The 18,793-nt window shown below is 40.8% G+C and overlaps 1 protein-coding gene across 1 annotated transcript in view; it reads right to left on the bottom strand.

Annotated features, from left to right (window-relative positions):
- The window catches only part of SLC35F1 (solute carrier family 35 member F1), a 255,373-nt gene that overhangs the window by 37,254 nt on the left and 199,326 nt on the right, over positions 1–18,793 (bottom strand). The window contains exons 3-4 of the mRNA XM_069805117.1: positions 16,536–16,663; positions 4,475–4,634 (exon numbers count right to left, since the gene is read on the bottom strand). Coding sequence (XP_069661218.1) covers positions 4,475–4,634; positions 16,536–16,663 — 288 coding nt within the window. The remainder of the gene's footprint in view (positions 1–4,474; positions 4,635–16,535; positions 16,664–18,793) is intronic.

Raw genomic sequence — 18,793 nt, 5'->3', positions numbered from 1 at the left:
TTCCAAAGGGCTGGATATAATGGAATTTCCTTTGAAAAGGTTCAGTAGAAATGCTGAAGTACGAGACTATTTTTTTTTTAAAGAAATCTAGTTTTCTTTTAAAATACCTCTTGATTTATTTTTTGAGTTCCTGCCTTTTTAAGTTTTATTATTATTGATTTGTAAATTACACACTGCAGTAAATAAAAATGGAAGCCAAACATTCTGAATGGTTCAAAATTATCTTTTCTACATTTTTCTTTATGGAGTTCTCTTAAGCCTTCAGTTTTCATTCCGAACTACAGCGCTGAAATTTCCAGGGAGATGAAATTTATGAAAATGAGAAAGGTCATGAGAGGAGAGACCAAGGGTTCATTTATCCAGCATTCTGTCTCCAACACTGGCTATAAGCACTAGAAAAGTATAAGTTGTTTAGGCACAAATAGGAATGGGGTGAAGTTTACAATACTCACAGTAATGCTCTCTTAATCTCCAACATTTTTCTGTTCAGAGGAGATGTGGCTTCTGTGTGTTTAGCAAACATTACTAGATTTCTCTTTCACGTACTCATCCAGTCTCTCACTGAATTTCTGTTATGCATGTACCTTGACTGACGGCATGTTTATATTTGACCATTTATCTTTTTAACATTTGGTACTTATTTTCCTTTTAGCCTTCTTTCGCAATCAGCCACGGAAGATGCCCTTAATTTAAAATAAGCATCAGCACTTTACAACACCTCTTCATACCCCTGATGCATTTGATGTTCCACAGTGGCTCCAGTCATCTCTCACTGAGCTCACTCATTTGGTATTTATTACAGCTACTCACTGACACTTCGGGGAAGTACTGCTGAAAAAACTTTTGACCTTAGAGCTTGGCTGTGCTGAACCGCCGAGACAAAAATATCATCCTTTTGCATCTGTGAAACAAAGACGGCTCAGAGGCTGAGCGTTTTCATAGAGATGGGATGGCCCCGAGCACCACACCGCGACGGCTCTCCCCACAGCACGCTGATGCTCGGAGTGTGAGCCTCAACCTTCACGGCTTTCCCAGAAGAGGAAACCAAGATCTGGTCAGAGCACGGTCTGCCCAGCCCAGGACCCTCTTCTGGCACTGGGCAGCAGAGGGTGGCTGAGGAGAGCATAAAGAAATAGGGAAGCACAGCGGGATTTTTATCAGCCAGTTCTCAGTAGATCAGGGATTTTCTGAGATGGAAGTTGCATTAGACCATCAAACTTAACAGATCTTGAGGGATTCTTCGTTAATTTGTGTAGTCCGTCTATTTTTGGCCTACTATTAAAAAGTAATTAATGGTTTTAGCTTTTAAGCCTGATACCTCAAAATTATATTGGGCATCCCATAATTTTCTGATTGTGAGAAATATTTAAGAATCACTCTGTATTGACCCTCTCCATACCACTGAAGACTTCATGTACCTTTATTGTATTCTGTCTCTTTCTTGCCTTTTCTGAAAGATGAAAAGTCCCAGTCTGCCTACAGTCTCTTCATCCTGAAGCCATTTTATGCCTTCGAACACCTTTCTCACCTTTCTCCATTGCTTCTATAGGCTTATTTTCTGGTCATTTCTTTTTGAGATGCAGTGGCTAGAGGAATACATGGTACTCAAAAGGTTAGTGCATCAAAACTTTATATACTGGCATTAAAATGTTTTATACTATATTTTTGGTTTCTTTCCTAATAATGCCTAGCATCCTGGTTGTCAAATGCCTTTTCTTTGCTTCCTCAAGAGGCTGACTTTGGAACTTTCCCCCAAGATTGACATATCCTAATAGACATATTTTCATGGATGTAAAATCCACATGCATCTACTGGTTTCATTGCTAAGGAAGTATGTATCAACTGACTAGAGGCATTCCAAAGACTTTTAGGTTAATACAGTTGTCCTTGACAAATTTAATGGTGTAGGTCATTCTTCTGAAGAAACACAACGCTTAGCTTGGTAAAACACACTTTGCATTAATCATTCTTAGCATATTTAATGTTCTCTGGAAGCAGAAGTCATACAGTCCAGAGGGGAGTTGATCTTTTGGGGACTAGTTATAGTACTATAGCGTATCATAAATCATTTAAATATGAACTATGTCTGACACGATTGCTTTTCACACTCTTACTAGGCCACTTTGCCACATTTTCACCTTAACCCCCCCGCATTAAGAGGTGTTTCTCTTTCTTTGCTTTTGGTTGTAATTACTGATGATTGTAATATCTAAAAGGCAGTCTCAATGTGTCCCATCTTAGATTAAACGTACACTCATATTCTTATTAACAGGACTGAAGTGACTGGTTTTCAGAGACTGGTAAGCTAAAGCTGTGAAGCGCTTTGAAAAATCTGGGTGAAGCACTTAGACCTCTGTGTCTTAGACCTCTGGGTATTACAGGAGCACAAGTACCAAGGTACCTCAGGGTTATTAGTTCCGTAAAGTGTTATTTTAAGGTATACTTGGCATGTAAGGTGATAGAGCACAAAGTACTTGATAATAATTGCTTTCCCCATTGAGTAATGTGCAAAACATCAGTCAGGATACACTAAAAAGAGGTATACTACCATATATTTATTGAAAGTTGAGAGCATGCCTGCGCATTATATCTAATTCCTGCAGATAGCTTGGAAAATACCTGTTAATCTCACAGTGATGCATTTTAAATTCATGTTCCCGTACTGCAAGAGTTGGCAGGCTAGACTGCTGTAGGCAGTAGGTGCCTAGCAAAGCCTTATGGCACTTCTAATACAGTAAATAGTACGGTCAACAGGGGCACACAGGTGTCAACAGATCTTGTCCCCTAAAATAGAGGATAAACAGAGGAGTTTACAGAGGACTAGTACAGCATCATTGTTTTTGGTGTACTCCTTTCTTTTGTTTGCCCAGTCCTAGGAAAAATCCTATAAATGGTGTGGAACCCCTTAATGAAGAGTTTCAAGATTTTTTTCTTTTGCTGCCAATACTTCTTTTTATTTGTGGCTTTTTAATGTATAGTTCTACCCCTTCAGATAAATTAAACCAGCTCATCTATTTTACTCTGTTAAAGACAACATCATTAATAACATAATTTTGCCACTTAAAAATAAAAAGGTGCAGTCTTTCTGTGTAGCAATAAGCATGGACACAGTTTTTCATGCGTAGGTCCGAATTAAAAGGCAATAATGCATGTTAACAGATTTTTCTGGACAGATTTACCTAACAGCTATACCCTTGCTTTAGTAATGAATACGGCAAACAATATCTAATTATTGCATTTGCACGGCAAAAAGTCAGTGTTCTTCAATCTGTTCCTTGACCGCTGAGGTCCATTGCCCCACATGGTCCTGCTGATCTACAACTCACCCGCGTTAGCATCTTACTCTCTAGATTACTGGGACACGGGATATTTCCTCTGGAACCCAAGGTTCAAATCCCAATCCCTCTGAAATCAGTCATTCCCAATGCAGTTTTGGCTGGCTGATTTCATAGTACAGAGTATATTCTTTCCTTTTTAGCTGGGGCAGGGCTATTTCTGGAGGAGTCCTATGAACTAAAAGTCTCCTTTTAGGATAAAGGACAGGGATAAAAGGGGGCAGGGAGATATGGTGAGTACTGTCACAAACTCCCTTGTTTTATATAGTAGCATCCTGGCAAATGCAGTTCTTGCAGCACTTGCATTTGTATTCAGAAAGCCGAGTCAAGAATTTTAAATCCCAGTGTATTATGCTCAGCTCACAATTCAGTGCTTTTAATTAAGAATGAAAACTGTGCCTAATTGACAATCTTTGAAAAGAATTTCCAGCCTTCCCACATCATTTGGGTTGACACTAGAGAAATCAATGTGACAGAGGAAGTTGATCGATGACATCTAACTCTGTCTGGTCTGCATTAATAGCTACACACACATTATTCATATGATGCCACACATCAAAAAGAACATTTTACACACAAGAAGGTTCTTTTCAACAATGATGCAGGCAAATCCCAAACCTTTACTCTGAGACTGTGTGCAAAACTCAATTGCTACAGTTAATATGTAGGTTCAGTGTCTTTTAGCATCTACCCAGCGACCCCGCCTCTGTACAAAAAAGGAGCAAAGTTGAGAAGTAAGAGTACACAGTGGACGTGAGAGGTGCTTATGACTCAAAGATGTAGCCAATTTGGAAAGGAAGCAGCTGAGGTTTGCAGTCAAACAACTAAGCCAAAACAGAATGAAACTGCAAGTATTTCGCTTGTCCCCCCAGCCTACACAGAGGGTAACCTGTGTTGCAGAGACAGGGCCCATGCTGCCCATTTGCAGCAGTGTTGACTTCTAAGCGACGCCCCATTTTTGCTCTCTGTCCCTTCTGATGAATAAGCAACTTTGAATGGTGTGGTGCTTTGGATCCATGAAGGCATAGGGATTCTTGGCGATTTTCCTTTTTGGTTTTTTTTTTCCCCAATCTGACATGTTCTGGTCAGCAGTTTCTCTGCACAGAACTTGGTCATACAACCCATCTGTCCTTACTCACCTGCTCCTTGCTGTCTCCCAACGAGGACATCTGCTCCTGCCATGCAGCCCATGCCCAGAATGCAGACCACAATCCCAATGAAATGTACTGCCTTGTATCGTACCAGTAAGAAGAACCAGGAGAGCAGTATCACCACTGGGATGACAAAACAGTCTAGGAGCTGTCAAGAAAGAGAGGAAAAATCAACACATCAACCTGCTAACACTTTGTCCTAAAATACTAGGATAGATTCCAGCAGAGGGGAGCAGGGTTTAGTTAGTAACAGCACATCCTACAAGACAGAAAGTGTATTCAAGTGGTTATGTGACCCATCAGACAGAGGATAAGACTATTCTGTTCATGACTGTTCCACGAATTCAGGAGAGCTGTTGCTCTATGGCAACACCCAAAAGCACTGCCTTGCTCTTGGATTCAGATGCATATTTCAAATCCATGGGAAGGAAACCTGGGCCAAAATAGAGTCACACCACTCCATCTGGTCCTCACCTCTGGTGATTAATGGACAAAGACTGAGGGCGGTTTTCCTGCAGTCTAGACATATGCTTTAATTCAGTCATTTCAGGTCCAATTAGCAGGAATGATCATAACGCATAAGTTGACCACATGTATTAAATCTGGCCATATAAATCAAGGGGTTTCTGCATGCAGAATACTTATGAAAAATCTGCCCCCTGTGGGGACTGTTAACTCCTTGAAAATACAGTCCTATATGCCTCTGAAGGAAAAATTAACAACCAAAACCCACCATGCCTGCAGTGCAAGAAACTTAGTCTTCTTGCCAATAGACCCTGGGTGAGAGCTTTCTCAAAAAAGTGTTATGAAACACAATCTTTAACTGTTTTTTTCAGAGACACCCAGCAATAAACACAGAGAACCTGTGATAAAAAAAGAAACACACCAAATGTTCGTGAGAGGACCTTGAGATTTTCAAAATAAAATTTATTCTAGAAACTACCACTATGTCACCAGGAAACAAAAATCCTGGGTAAGAAACACTCAAAGAAATGACTTTAACTCACAGTTTTCCAACCTCATCACAGTTTTCCACTACTTAAAGTGTGGCTACAAAGAAGATGGAGACTCTTTCTTCCCCAGAAGCCTCATAGAGAAGACAAGGGGCAACGGGTACAAGTTGCACTGGGAGAGGTTTCATCTCAATATAAGAAAGACATTTTTTACACTGGGAACAATCAGTCAGTGGAACAACCTCCCCAGGGACGTGGTAGAGTGCCCATCACCAGAGGTTTTTGAGATGCAGTTGGACAGGGTGCTAAATAATCTCATCTAGGCTCCCTTTCCCACAAAAGGTTGGACCAGATGATCTTTGGAGGTCCCTTCCAAGATGGGCTGCTCTATGAGTCTAACTTAACTGGTAGTTGACGTCAAAACAAGGTGGAGGAGAAGCTCACATGGGCAGGCACCTGTATCACCTTGGAGAAAGCAACCAAAATCTGTCACCAGTAAGAGCCACCTTTACCTGGCTCAGTGCACATGGCTTTCCTTCCATGCTGTCCTCCTGGAGTCACCAGTAACCAGTAGGTTATATCAAGTCAACTAACTTTGCACTGGAGAAGAGGAGGCACCCTTACACTTAGAGCTGGACGTGAGTAAAATAGGACCAGCCAGTGGTACTGCACAGTCTGCCACCGCCTTCTTCAGGTGAGCACCTAAGATTTGAGCACCCTCTTCCCCATACATACGCAGACACATACCACCTCGGAGACAACTGTGCCCAAGACAGAGCAGAAAGCCTTATACAACAGTTAAGCACAGAGGTGTTTTAAGAAACCACTTATTAAGTAAGATGGTAAGTGTCTGCAAGCATCTTTCCGTTTTTTTTCTGTGCAAAGGTGAGTAAGTGAACCTCAGCCGTTACTGGACCAACTATTCGATTTCATAAAATCAGTAGCTTCGGTCACTCATGCAAACAGGATTTAAGATTAGATTTAAGAATATGAAGATGTCACCTTTAAGCCACTAACTACTGTCTCTCAAGAGACACAGAGTGACCCAGAGGATAGTTTTAACCTCTAACATCTGGAACCTCTTGCCCACCTTTACACACAGGACATGACACTGCCTGTTCATTGTGGGACAGGAGCTCTGATGAGGGCTGCTTTACTTACTCTGGGCTAAGCACACAAAAAGAACATTTTCTTGTGAATATGAGATATATTATGTGACTTCAATAGCCAGTTTTAAAAACTGTTCGTACCCACAGCATGTGGACTTCAACATACAAATTCCCACTAACAGTCTTTTAGGGGAAGATTTTAAAAATTCCTTTTATTCCATAAATATTTAAACATACCTATGCTTTCAAGTATGTGAAGATGTGTCTTTTAAGCACTAACATGAAAGGATGCATGAACAGAACCTGTCACAAACAAACAACACTGACAGCAGCTGGAAAATGCCCCTTTGGGGCTGGTAGTCCAAGGTCTAATCCACAAATCACTATTTGGAACACTGCAGCATCAATAGATATAAACATTAAATGTAGGTAATGTTCATTGACATTATACAGTTCTTGAATTGTGCTTTTTTATACCTGTAATTAAACAATGGGGTAGACAGAAATAAATTGGATTACTACAATATAAGCAGTAAGATAACGCAGTATATATTGCTTAACTATTTTTCAGGTACTGCTTTACATTTCATTTCTCTGGGAATAAATTCACTCTGCCTTTCTTTTTTCCTCAGATAAACCTGTCTAGTGGAAGAAATATGCATATATATTCTACAGACAAAACATGTGAGATTGTGGATTACCTGATCTGCAATAGGGCTTTCTTGTTAATTTTTTTCCTTGGTTTCTCTTTCTTTTGTTTGTTATTAGTTATTTCATTAGCTAGTCATTATACCTAATTGTCATTTTTCTGACATAAAGCTTTTACAATAACAAAGATAAATTTTGCTTAGCTTGAATTTCATTTATAATACATAAAGGTCAGTTGTTTACCAGTATTTCCCCAAGAATCATCTTCAGTGTTTTCCTTCTTTTTAATTGCTTATTCAAAAGGTACTGCCTATACCCTGTCATTATGTTAAATTAATGAGTGACCTGATTCTAATCAATGTTCCTGTTAATCACAGAAATTATCAGATGTCGCTAAACTAAAAGAAAACATATTTCCTATTTTGCCATGGGAAGATAATACAACTGATAGGAGTGTGTGGTGCAACCAGGTTCTTTGCCACATTTATCCGTGGTTTTCTTCATCACAGCCCTGAATTGGGCTGCTTTAGAAGACAGGATAAAAAAATATATAAACTATTGATATACCATCCTACAGAAATGCCTTTCTATCATAAAAATGCTGTGTTGTTGTAGAGGTTGAAGATTATTATTTGACCCTAAAAGATATCACACTGCATCTAAGTCTGTTGATGATACACAATGTTGAAAAGTGTTTCCTCTGATTACTTGTTTGTTAAATTACATTGACTCTGTTGTACTTGTGAATCATAGACAAATACTCTCTTGCTAACAGTAAATACCCAGTCTCTGATCTCACAAATTCAGCATGTGTTTGCACATCTATAGCAGGAATGTACTGTTAGTCATTGGAAAGGAGAGCTGGCAAGCTTTAGAAGAAAGGTCTGTAATATAGAGAGTGACCTGCTGATCTGCAGCGATATCAAAAAGAAAAAAGCTGGTCAGCAAACTCCCTATGGGAGCAGCTGAGCTGAATCTCCCTTTTTAAACATTCATTGGATTTTTTTTTTTCCCCCAGTTATAAGCCCTTTTTTTCACATTAGGGGTTTCTCATTAGCACTGCCCTCCAGCAAATTATGCAGAGAATCAGCTGCACTCTCTACTCAGCCTTACTCTCCAGAGCAGAGGGATCAGTAAAATCAGCATCGTATCCGTCCAACCTTGTATGGTCAAGTACCTGTGATGGCTACTGAATTTCAGCATGCGACCTGCTAAGTTTAATACAACAGCAAGTGCTATATCCAGTAAGAGGCACACCTTCTGACACTTGCTTTGTTTTTTTCAAAGGAAGAAAGGGTTTGCTGCCCATTCGAGGGCTCTTTCTATTCCAGTTTTCACAATACCATACACGCTTGATTCAGCTGTACGAAAGCAGCCGAGTTGTGAACCCTCCCAGAGCTGGCTGCCGGCTGCCAAGGGAACTGCGTGGCAATTATGGTATCTTGTGACTGAAACCTTCTGCAGGGAAGGTGTGGATGCTAGTAGCATTTCTGACAGGGTTATTTCAAGCAATTAAAATAAAAAAGGAGCATTTTTGTTACCTTTCGTGTTTCTATTTGCTATCTCATCATAACTTAATCACTTTCTTGCTTGGTTTTTATATAATCACGGAATTAATTTAAAAACTATTAATTTTTTCACCCAGCCAAAATGTAGGGTACTTCAGGTAGGGAGACGGGTGAAAGAATCAGTTAGTGTTGTCATTTGTTTAAAAAATGTAAAAATGTTTAATTTCCATGACACAGAAGAAATAAAAGCCAGAAGACTGACTGCTGCCAGTCTGAAGCCTCTTTAAATCAGTATTTTGCACACAAGAGCTCTAATTTTTTTCTTGGGGCCACATGACCGATGCTTTTATAACTGTTCCTATCGGTTCCTTTAATCTGTTCTTGGGATTTTCTCTTTTTCCCTGCAGATGCAGAAACTCCCTCAAAACTTTCACTAGTGAAAGACCTTCACCTACATCTGACTTGCACACACCAACACCTGAGATGAGGATTATCACAGCTCCAGCTTTCTGTGTACATAGAAGGAATTCAGCGACTTCTTGAAGTTATGTTAAATGGAAGGTGGTGGTCACATCCAACCCACAGTTCCTCTGCTTTTAACTCTCTACACATGGACACTCTTTACTACCAACATGAGTAACTACATCTTGACTCTTTTTAAAAAAAAAACAAACTTAGGACACAGCTCTTCATCCTCCCCTCTCATTAAATGCACTCCAGCAGTGCTTATGCAAGATCTGCTCAAATACCAGGAAGAGTTACCAACAAACTGACCACTGAACTGGCCTTTCCTGCAACTGCTTTCCTCCTCTGATTTTACATACCACTGTCAGAAAAAGATCATTGTAAGACAGCAGACAGCTCTGCCAGCAGTCACGTGTTTCTGCAGAAAAAAACTATTTTCTGTTTTGCTTCTCTTTAAGTAAGATGACTGGATATGGGCTTTGAAGACCATTTTCTCAAGGTTACTTATTAGAAGCTTCTCCATGTCACCAGCTGTAAGCTATGCAGGGGATTAGATTTTGGCCTAGGAAAAATCATGGATGTCTCCTGCAGAAAAACTTCTGCTTTTTCATTTCACCTGCAAGAATATGCAAAATGGGCACAGAACGCCAAAATCTCTGCTATTCTAATGGGCACAGGTCCACTGACTTCAATGAGATTTTGCATATTTATGTTAGTAAAAAGTTTGGCACAAGGTGAATTTTGCCATTAGAGGCAGGAGCTCTGGATGCTGAGAGCTCAGTTGACTCCAAAAGCATGTACAGAGACTAAGGATGCTGTAGGGGCTGGTTTGTGAGCCACAGGTAACAGTTAAAAGAGAACAACAACTTGAAGTGCAATGATAAATCAGATGCAAGATACACCCCACAGACTCTCACAATATAAATGTATGGTATGCAACACTTCTGCACAATGCTGATCTGCAAACCTTATTAACGTTGCAGTATTCCCTCACTGCCCTGAAGCAAAACAGGAAAGTATGGTCAATCTTACATGCACAGGATGGGGGGAGGAAGGGAAGGAGTGGTATTTATCTCTGGTTTTGAGATATTTCGTGTTAGTGGGCACTGGACAAGGTGGATCAACAACTTCAATATTGCACATCCCCTGCTCCTCATGTCCTAGATTTGCTTCAAAATTATCCCAAACCTTCTGCCTCAACATACACTGAGTCCATAGGGACCAAGAACAAAGCAAAGTCTATTGCCATCCAGCATTCCTATAATAAGCACTTACTGCTGACTCCTTTCCTTTTCTGGTGGCAGTTGTTCAGGTATGAAAACTGCCAGAGGTAATTGGGAGTATGATGTACTGCTGAGCCTCACAGTGATCTAAGAGTAGCTGAGAACATCAGCATCGTAGTTTTATTGTCTGTCTCCTGGTGTCTATAAATCCCAGCTTTTACTACCTTTGTTTTCATCATGCCAATCAAAGGCTTGATTGCCCAAGGAATAAATTACCAGAGAAATCGCTAATTGGAAACATAGCTCTCTCTTTGACAGTGCCTTATTTCTTGTGACATCGTATGTATATTCTACAGTACCACTTTGCAAGGCATTGCAGAAATAGTCCAGATTTCTATGTGATGTCATAACACAGAAAAAGGATAACGACCTCTAGAGAGTGCCAGGCAACAGTGTAATGTGCAGGTGAACAGAACACCATATTGCAGAAAGGAGAGCCAATTAATGTGGGGATGACGTGGAAGAAGGGAGAGGGCAGCCTGCCTCTTAACGCAGCTTGATATGATGAGAAAGCACTTACCTGGCAGCAAAGGTTACAAATATTAGTATCATAACAGGCTTAGTGGAAGACATTATGGGCTTGGTAGGATGTACGTGTGCAGTACACTGTAAATGCAGTACAGGGAAGTTGAAGTCAAAACATAGTTTCAAACAAATTAAATATCTAGATGTAAATAACTGCAAGAACTTCAGAATCTTTTAATTCCCTCTGGGGGAACTAATTTTGTCTGCTGTGTAAAAGGTGTCTCTAACAGTAGTTAAAACACCCTTCTTGAATAGTTATTAAACTTACCACAGGCCTACGCCAGGGTTGTTTTAAAAAACATTAGGATAAATATGGAAAGCATTACCACAGGCAGTCCTGAAAGTTAAGGGTATAGTTTTAAAAAAAAAAGTCCATGGGATCAGGTGCTAGTGTACATGGGAACATTTAATACACTTTCTGCATTTGCTACAGCTGACGTGCAAGAAGGCTGCAAAATCTAGTGCAAGTTAGACTAATGCATCAAAGAGAAACTAAAGATCATTTTGCAAGTTTTTGGCCATCTGGGAATCAGGACACATGCATTTGAGAGCATTAAGAGTGACTGATCTCTGGCACTTCTTGAAATATGTGGTTTTGGATATCAAATTGATCCATCAACAAACTACTGTGCCTTTTACCTGGTGTATACTCAGTTTTTAAAGGTACCCTCTAGAGAACAGTGTTCACTTACTCCTAGCCTGAGCATTTTCATGGCCGTGGGAAGCTTGAGTTTCCATTTCCCCAGCTAAGATGGAGTTAACTCAAGCCCTTTCTGTGGGCTACTGTTTTAACAGCTATGACTTTATGTAAAAGGTAGCTTTACCCCTGCAATTTGGAAAACACTCCAGGCTTTCTGTAAGCACTTGAGGCATGCTCAGATCACATCAAACAAATTGAGTTCCTCAGGGTACTTTGATGTAGGCATACTTAGCTTTTGAATCTTAAAATGGAGGCAGGTATTCAGGCATCTGTCTCCATCAATACAGAAGCACTCTGGGCATGCAAAGAACCAGAACTTAAAGCTACCAAAGAAGGAGCAACCTGAGAGGTTCAAACACATGTTCTCATGTCCCAAGATTGTGCTCTGAGCAGCAGGTTAGTACCCACAGACCAGGGGATGTTAGATGTCTATGACATTTTAGGTATGTACACAATTAGGTGTGGGTTTCTTGGATTGTTCTATTAAATCTAGTTGTCCCAGGATTGCACTGCAGGTACCTAAAGGGTACTTTGCATTTTATCCTTAGCAATTGACCTACACCTTGATGTCTGAAACACGAACCGTGTATTGGTTTTCAATCAAATTTTTTTATGTCACCTAGTTTATAAGGGAGGTCTTCTACTTTTAGGTTTTGGGTGTTTGTTTTGGTTGGTTTTGGTTTTTTTTTTTTTTTTTTTAACAGGGAAAATTATGCGTTTCTAGGCTTCACAGTACTTTGTTTTTATGTTATGATGGAGCTGAGTGCCACGTTCTCAGACAGTAACTATAGAGTACATGAGGATTTGAAATAATCAGAAGCACACCCAAAAGTAAAGGTTAGGTACCATATTCATTTCTGATTTTTGCCTTTGTGGCCTCGTTCACTGTGGTTCTGAAGGCATCTGGTGAAAGACGTATAGGAAGGTTTATTAGAAAATTCTGTTTTCCCAGACCAAAACCAAATGGGAGTTTTAAAGGCAAGTATAGGAAAGACTCGGGTGTGAAACAGTGGGAAAAGTAGGCACGATTTTCGGTCTTTTCCAGGAACCATGATGAGATAATGTCAATTACAAAAAAAGATGGAGTTTAAACTAGAAACTTTGAGAGTCCTAAGAGTTTAAAGCTACTCAGCAAACAAAGCTGTTGAGTGCTTGGAATTTTTTGGTGAAAGCAGAACTGCAAATCAATTGCAATAAAGGTATATTTTTACAGCTAAACTTTGGCTTTTTGTTGGGAGCAGCTTAATGTTTTTTGCCTAAAAGCACCACAAGTCCAGTACACTCGCATGTTAGTTTTGCATGACAGAGCAAAGATATCATGTGGAAAAAAAGTGTAAGTTGTAAAACTGATTTCCTACTAAAATGGTCCATGTACCACCACTATAAAAATACTGCAAGATTTCTCATTTACTGAAGCGACAATTTCAAAACCTCTTATATTCTCCCCCACAAAAAAGCCTTGGTGTAAAACCTGTTGAGAATAAAATCCCCTGGAATTGACTTGAGTGGCTTGATTCTCAATCAATGTATATATCAGCATAGCTCCCACAGCCTTCAGTCAAAGCCGTGCTGATTTGTGGTAGATAGCAATGGTCTCAGGTCTCAGTTCTAAAAGGATCCGAATACTTCTTGCTACGTGTCAGTGAACATTTATGGCCTCAGAGGTAGCGCTCTTGCTGGATCAGGCCTTTCAGAAGATGCTCTTGAGAGAGTGGTCCTGCTTGCTTCTTCAGAAATCAGATTCTAGGAAAAGCTTGGGTTTTTTTCATCTTTTACTTTCCATTTCTTCAGTCTTCATTTCATCCCATTATGCACTTTGACCAATGCTGTTTCAGGCTTCTTCTGTTTCATCTTTAAATGAAATAGCGTGTTGTTTGGCTACATTTCAAAAAATGTGTCATTTGATTCAACATCTTAATGCATTACCTCATACTCATCCCATTCTCTGTATCTTTGGCCTTGTCTACACTTAGAAGCTCATTCAAATTAAGGCACGAAGTGAATTTAAAATGCAACAGGTATTCCCAGTCACACCATGTGTATCCGAGCAATCCAGGACAACTATGGGAAAAGGAGACACTTCTTTCCTTTTACTCCTGGAAAAAAGCTTGACGGCATCTGAGCTTCTCTCTCTTCCTTCTTTCAAGCTATGTGAGAAAGAGACCTGAACTCCGTTGTAATCTTTTTGTGGAAGAGGTCTAAAATGGACATGACACTGTCTCTGCCCTATGACACTTCTCCTGTTCCACCCTTCCTCTCTCTCTCAGTCTAAAAAGAGACCGTGGCTCATTTCAGCTAATTCCCTGCCGACACACAGGCAATGCCCTTGAACTCTCTTGCCTGCTCCCTCCTCACACTGTAGTTTTTCATCTCTCACACTAAAGGCCGTGCTCATTGCAGAAGAGCGGGAGGGTTTGCATCTTCTGGAATCGGTGTTTTGTGGGTCCTGCCAGATGAACCTCTGATACGTGCTTGTTGGTGGCTGTGGGAGACAGGATTTAATGACCTGGATCATCTTGCTCAGTCCGCTATTCCTACTTGCTATGAGTGCACATGCAAAAGAAGCAATTTAGCTTTTGCTTTTCTCTTTGAGGCTTTTAGTAGCTATAAAATCAGACAGTGTGAGGTTTATGTGGATTTATGCTTTGCTCTATACTGAGTAATCTGATTTGGAAAAGTGTTAAAAGCAATATTACATTGTCTGGGCACGTTTCAAAGAATTCTCAAACCAAGATTCTGATGGCAGAGTCATTTGTGAATATTTAGCATCAACCTCACATTCAGATTCCTTGAATTCAGTTTTCTTCTGGTTTTGCTTCTTACTCAGCTAAACAAGCTCAGTATTTTCCAACATCACTTTTCAACTATGGAAGAGATATATTCCTAATTAGCTTCGATTCTGCAGAACATTAACTGGTGCTCCTCTATTTTACTGGCTCTAATGTAAACTTCAGGCAAGAAAGGTGTAAAATACACTGAACGCTACCTAGTGTTGCCCAGTTATTTAGAGACAGTGTAAAAAGGGAGTAGGTTTGTTTTCGAACAAGTAGCAATGAAGTATGCAATGATTTCCCAAGACAGGCAATTTCCAGTCTCTTAAAAAGGTTTCTAATATTCACTTCTCCACTTAAATGGGAAGAAGATTGATTCTTTTGTGTTTTGTATTTAAATTATACAGGTTGGATCTTTGGAGAAATTGCTACCCTAGCTTTTGTTCACTGCATGTATAATTTTTTAAGGGAGAGTACACTTTCTGATAGCTGCAGTTAAGCTGTTACATAACATAACACATCTAACTGCTTGCGTTAAAGTAAGACTTCGTTATAACTACATTCATTTTACTTAATGACAACTTTTGCACTCAGATCTAGTTATGGAATCCTAAAAATCCTGTACCGGGTTTGTGTGGCAAGGTTTTGGTAGCGAGGGGGCGTACAGGGGTGGCTTCTCTGAGTAGCTGCTGGAAGCTTCCCCCATGTCGGACAGAGCCAACGCCAGCCGGCTCCAAGACGGACCCGCTGCTGGCCAAGGCTGAACCCAGCAGTGACGGTGGTAGCACCTCTGGGGAACAGATTTAAGAAAGAAAAAAAACCTGCGCAATTGCAGCCAGGAGAGGAGTGAGAACATGTAAGAGAAACAGCCCTGCAGACCCCCAGGTCAGTGCAGAAGGAGGGGGAGGAGATGCTCCAGGCGCCGGAGCAGAGATTCCCCTGCGGCCCATGGGGAAGACCATGGTGAGGCAGGCTGTCCCCCTGCAGCCCAGGGAGGTCCACAGTGGAGCAGATCTCCACCTGCAGCCCGGGGAGGACCCCACGCTGGAGCAGGGGGATGCCCGAAGGAGGCTGTGACCCCGTGGGAAGCCCACACTGGAGCAGGCTCCTGGCAGGACCTGTGGCCCCGTGGGGGACCCACGCTGGAGCAGTCTGTTCCTGAAGGACTGCAGCCCACAGGAAGGACCCACGCTGGAGCAGTTCATGAAGAACTGCAGCCCGTGGGAAGGACTCATGTTGGAGAAGTTCATGAAGGACTGTCTCCCATGGGAGGGACCACTTGCCAGAGCAGGGGAAGAGTGAGGGGTCCTCCCCCTGAGGAGGAAGGAGCGGCAGAGACAACGTGTGATGAACTGAACCCCATCCCCATTCCCCATCCCCTTGCGCTGCTGGGGGGAGGAGGGAGAGAATTCAGGAGAGAAGCTGTGCCTGGGAAGAAGGGAAGGGTGCTGGGAAGGTGTTTTAAGATTTAGTTTTTAGTTCTCATTATCCTACTCTGATTTCATTGGTAATAAATTAGACCAATTTTTCCCCAAGTCGAGTCTGTTTTGCCCATGACAGTAATTGGTGAGTGATCTCTCCCTGTCCTTATCTTGACCCATGAGCCCTTTGTTACATTTTCTCTCCCCTGTCCAGCTGAGGAGGGGAGTGATAGAGTGGCTTTGGTGGGCACCTGGCCTCCAGCCAGGGTCAACCCACCACACTTCTGTACTCAGATCTAATTTTGGAATCCTAAAAGAAGTGCCTGTATTTTTTCCAAGTACAATGTAAAGTGAGAAAACCATTTCAGCCCATCTGAAAATATTTCCTTAAAGGACCAAATTAAGTAGATAATGCCATGTGATTATGAATGGTTTAGCACAGGAAAATGAAATGAAAGCCAGTATGGTTTTGTACAGTTTGGAAAATACTGAGTAATAAAAATAGTCCAATATGAAAAAACATGTCTTATGAGACAGCATTAAAGAGTACACAGAAGACAGAGGCAGCGACGAGCTATTAGTGCACTGATGCCAATGGACACTGCACCATTGACCCCATTAGACCTATTATCTTACCACAAAAGGGAAGATCCTTTGAGTCCTTACCTGTACACTAGTAAGAGTGGTGTATTGATAAGCTTTGACTACCAGGTAATTGGCTTCTATATCTATTATCCCCAGGATCATGTACTTCCACCATCTCCTTTTCAAAATTGCCAGCAAGTTTTCTTCTCCTGTGGTAATAAACAAGAAGAATTATGTAACAGAGTTAGGTTTACATGCACAAAATACCTGCCCGTCAAGAGAAATTATCTAGAAGATCCCTCGTATTTACAATATGCAGTTGAAAAGCACCATATATAAAAAGGTACTGCAAGGAGGTGAAAACTAACACACCCTACTTGTCTCGCAGATATTAAAACAGCCAGCTTGGTGAAGTAATATGTGAAGGTCAGATTGTCACTTTGCTTAAGATGTAAACAACGACAGGAAAAACAAGTGCAGCTTGGGCAGACTGTAAATGTTCTTGGTTTTACTTTTATATATACACATATAAAATGCTAAAGAACAGAGCAGTTTATTACATACATGTATACTTTCCTTGCATACTGATAAATGTTGTATCACACATGATGCAAGAGGGTTTTGCCATAGTAGGAGATTTCCAGTATTTGCAAATATGGTGGAATATTAGAGCAGGAGAGTAACAGCATCACCTTTGGGCAGAAATCAGATCCTGTTCCAAGGACGGTTATTACAATCCTAGAGGTTCAAAATATCAGACTTGTTTACAGAAAGGCTGCACTGAGACAAACAGATTTTACGTGACAGGTTGCACTGCTCCCAGGATCAATATCTGAAGGAGGCAGGTTTGCTGCCTTCTACAGAAGCCCTGCCAATCACCCAGTACTTAATCTCCACCACGTGAAGACTGACAGTACAATACGGCCTGCAGATCAAACCCACAACCTTCAAAAGGTCAAAGCATTCCTCACGCTAGGCTAGGGATTATTATTGTTCCCTGCTCCAAAGAAACCAGCTCATTAGTGAGGGTGGGCAAACCTGTTACTTATTTGCATTATAGTAAGCTCCAGACATGATGGGATGCTACTGTGAAAGGGGCCGGACATACCGACTGTGACTGAACGCAGTATGACTGCACGTCTTCAAGAGTTTGTAGCCTAAACTGGGATCCAAGTAGGGTTGACCTGTACTGCCAAGGTACCATAAATGGAATTCGAACTGTCTTGCAAGTTAAAAAAACAAACCCACTGTTCTGAGATTTGTTCGTGTTGCTGCAGCCTTTCTAACTGCCTGTGATCATCAAAACGAGTGGTGGAAAATACAGAAGAAAAGGAACATTATTGTCAATTGCTACCCAAACTTGCCCAGGCTTCCCAATTCTCCCTCACCTTTTTCCTTCATCACGGGTGTGTTCGCTCTCTGGTTCAAACAGACCCAGTGATACATGGGCTGCTGTGCCATCAGAAATGGCAGGCTCTCTATAGCACAGGAGTATCTCAGATTTTATAAGATACAATTACAGAAAAATTGACAATTACTTCAGAAGTTGATTCAGAAATCTTAGATGTTATATCTTGGCCCCACTGAGAGACTTGAATGAGTATTTACCTGAACAAAATATCTGAAATATCTGAATCATCTGACGTTTGTTCATTAACAGATGCTTACATATACACACTTCCAGTGGGATATTATTAGGCAACAACCTAATTATTTATCATGGTGATAATGACACTGAGTGCAAAACTGTAAATGCTAAAAAGCTTTCCTTCCTTCCCTCCCTTCTCTTTTTCTCTTTCTCCTTCTTTCGGTAAGCAGCAGAGAAATAGCAGAAACAAGGTGGTGAGTAGGCTAATTACTTAAGACCCTAAATAAGGAGTCAGTACATTAAACCATGCCACACTTTCCTGTTACCATCGACTCACAGGAGAACTCATGAAAAAGAAAATCCCACCTTTCAGGCATGAATTATGACTACATTTATGTATTTGTTATGATGATTTGAGCATGCAGAAAGAGGAATATTTTAGATCTTATTTTTTAATACATTTAGGAAGGTATTTTCAAAAAAGCATTTGAGATTAGATGTCCTAATTCCTACTAAAATCAGTGTAAAACATGCAGATAGGTCCTTTCCAGGTACTGAAAATACATCTCTAATTTTTATGCTGCCCAGACAATACCTTTAAAACACCAACTGGAAAACATCAATGCAATGGAATGGCATGGTTAACATTTCAGAGTGATTTTTCGTTTCAACTGTAAAGAGAAAGTTTAAAATCAAAGACATCAAACTGCAGTCTCTGCTCCAATAGCAAAAATCCCACCTGGATCTGGTT

This window comes from Haliaeetus albicilla, chromosome 17, assembly GCF_947461875.1.
Source record: "Haliaeetus albicilla chromosome 17, bHalAlb1.1, whole genome shotgun sequence".
Taxonomy (NCBI): domain Eukaryota; kingdom Metazoa; phylum Chordata; class Aves; order Accipitriformes; family Accipitridae; genus Haliaeetus; species Haliaeetus albicilla.
The sequence above is the reverse complement of the archived record's forward strand: the minus strand, read 5'-3'. Positions and strand labels throughout refer to the sequence as shown.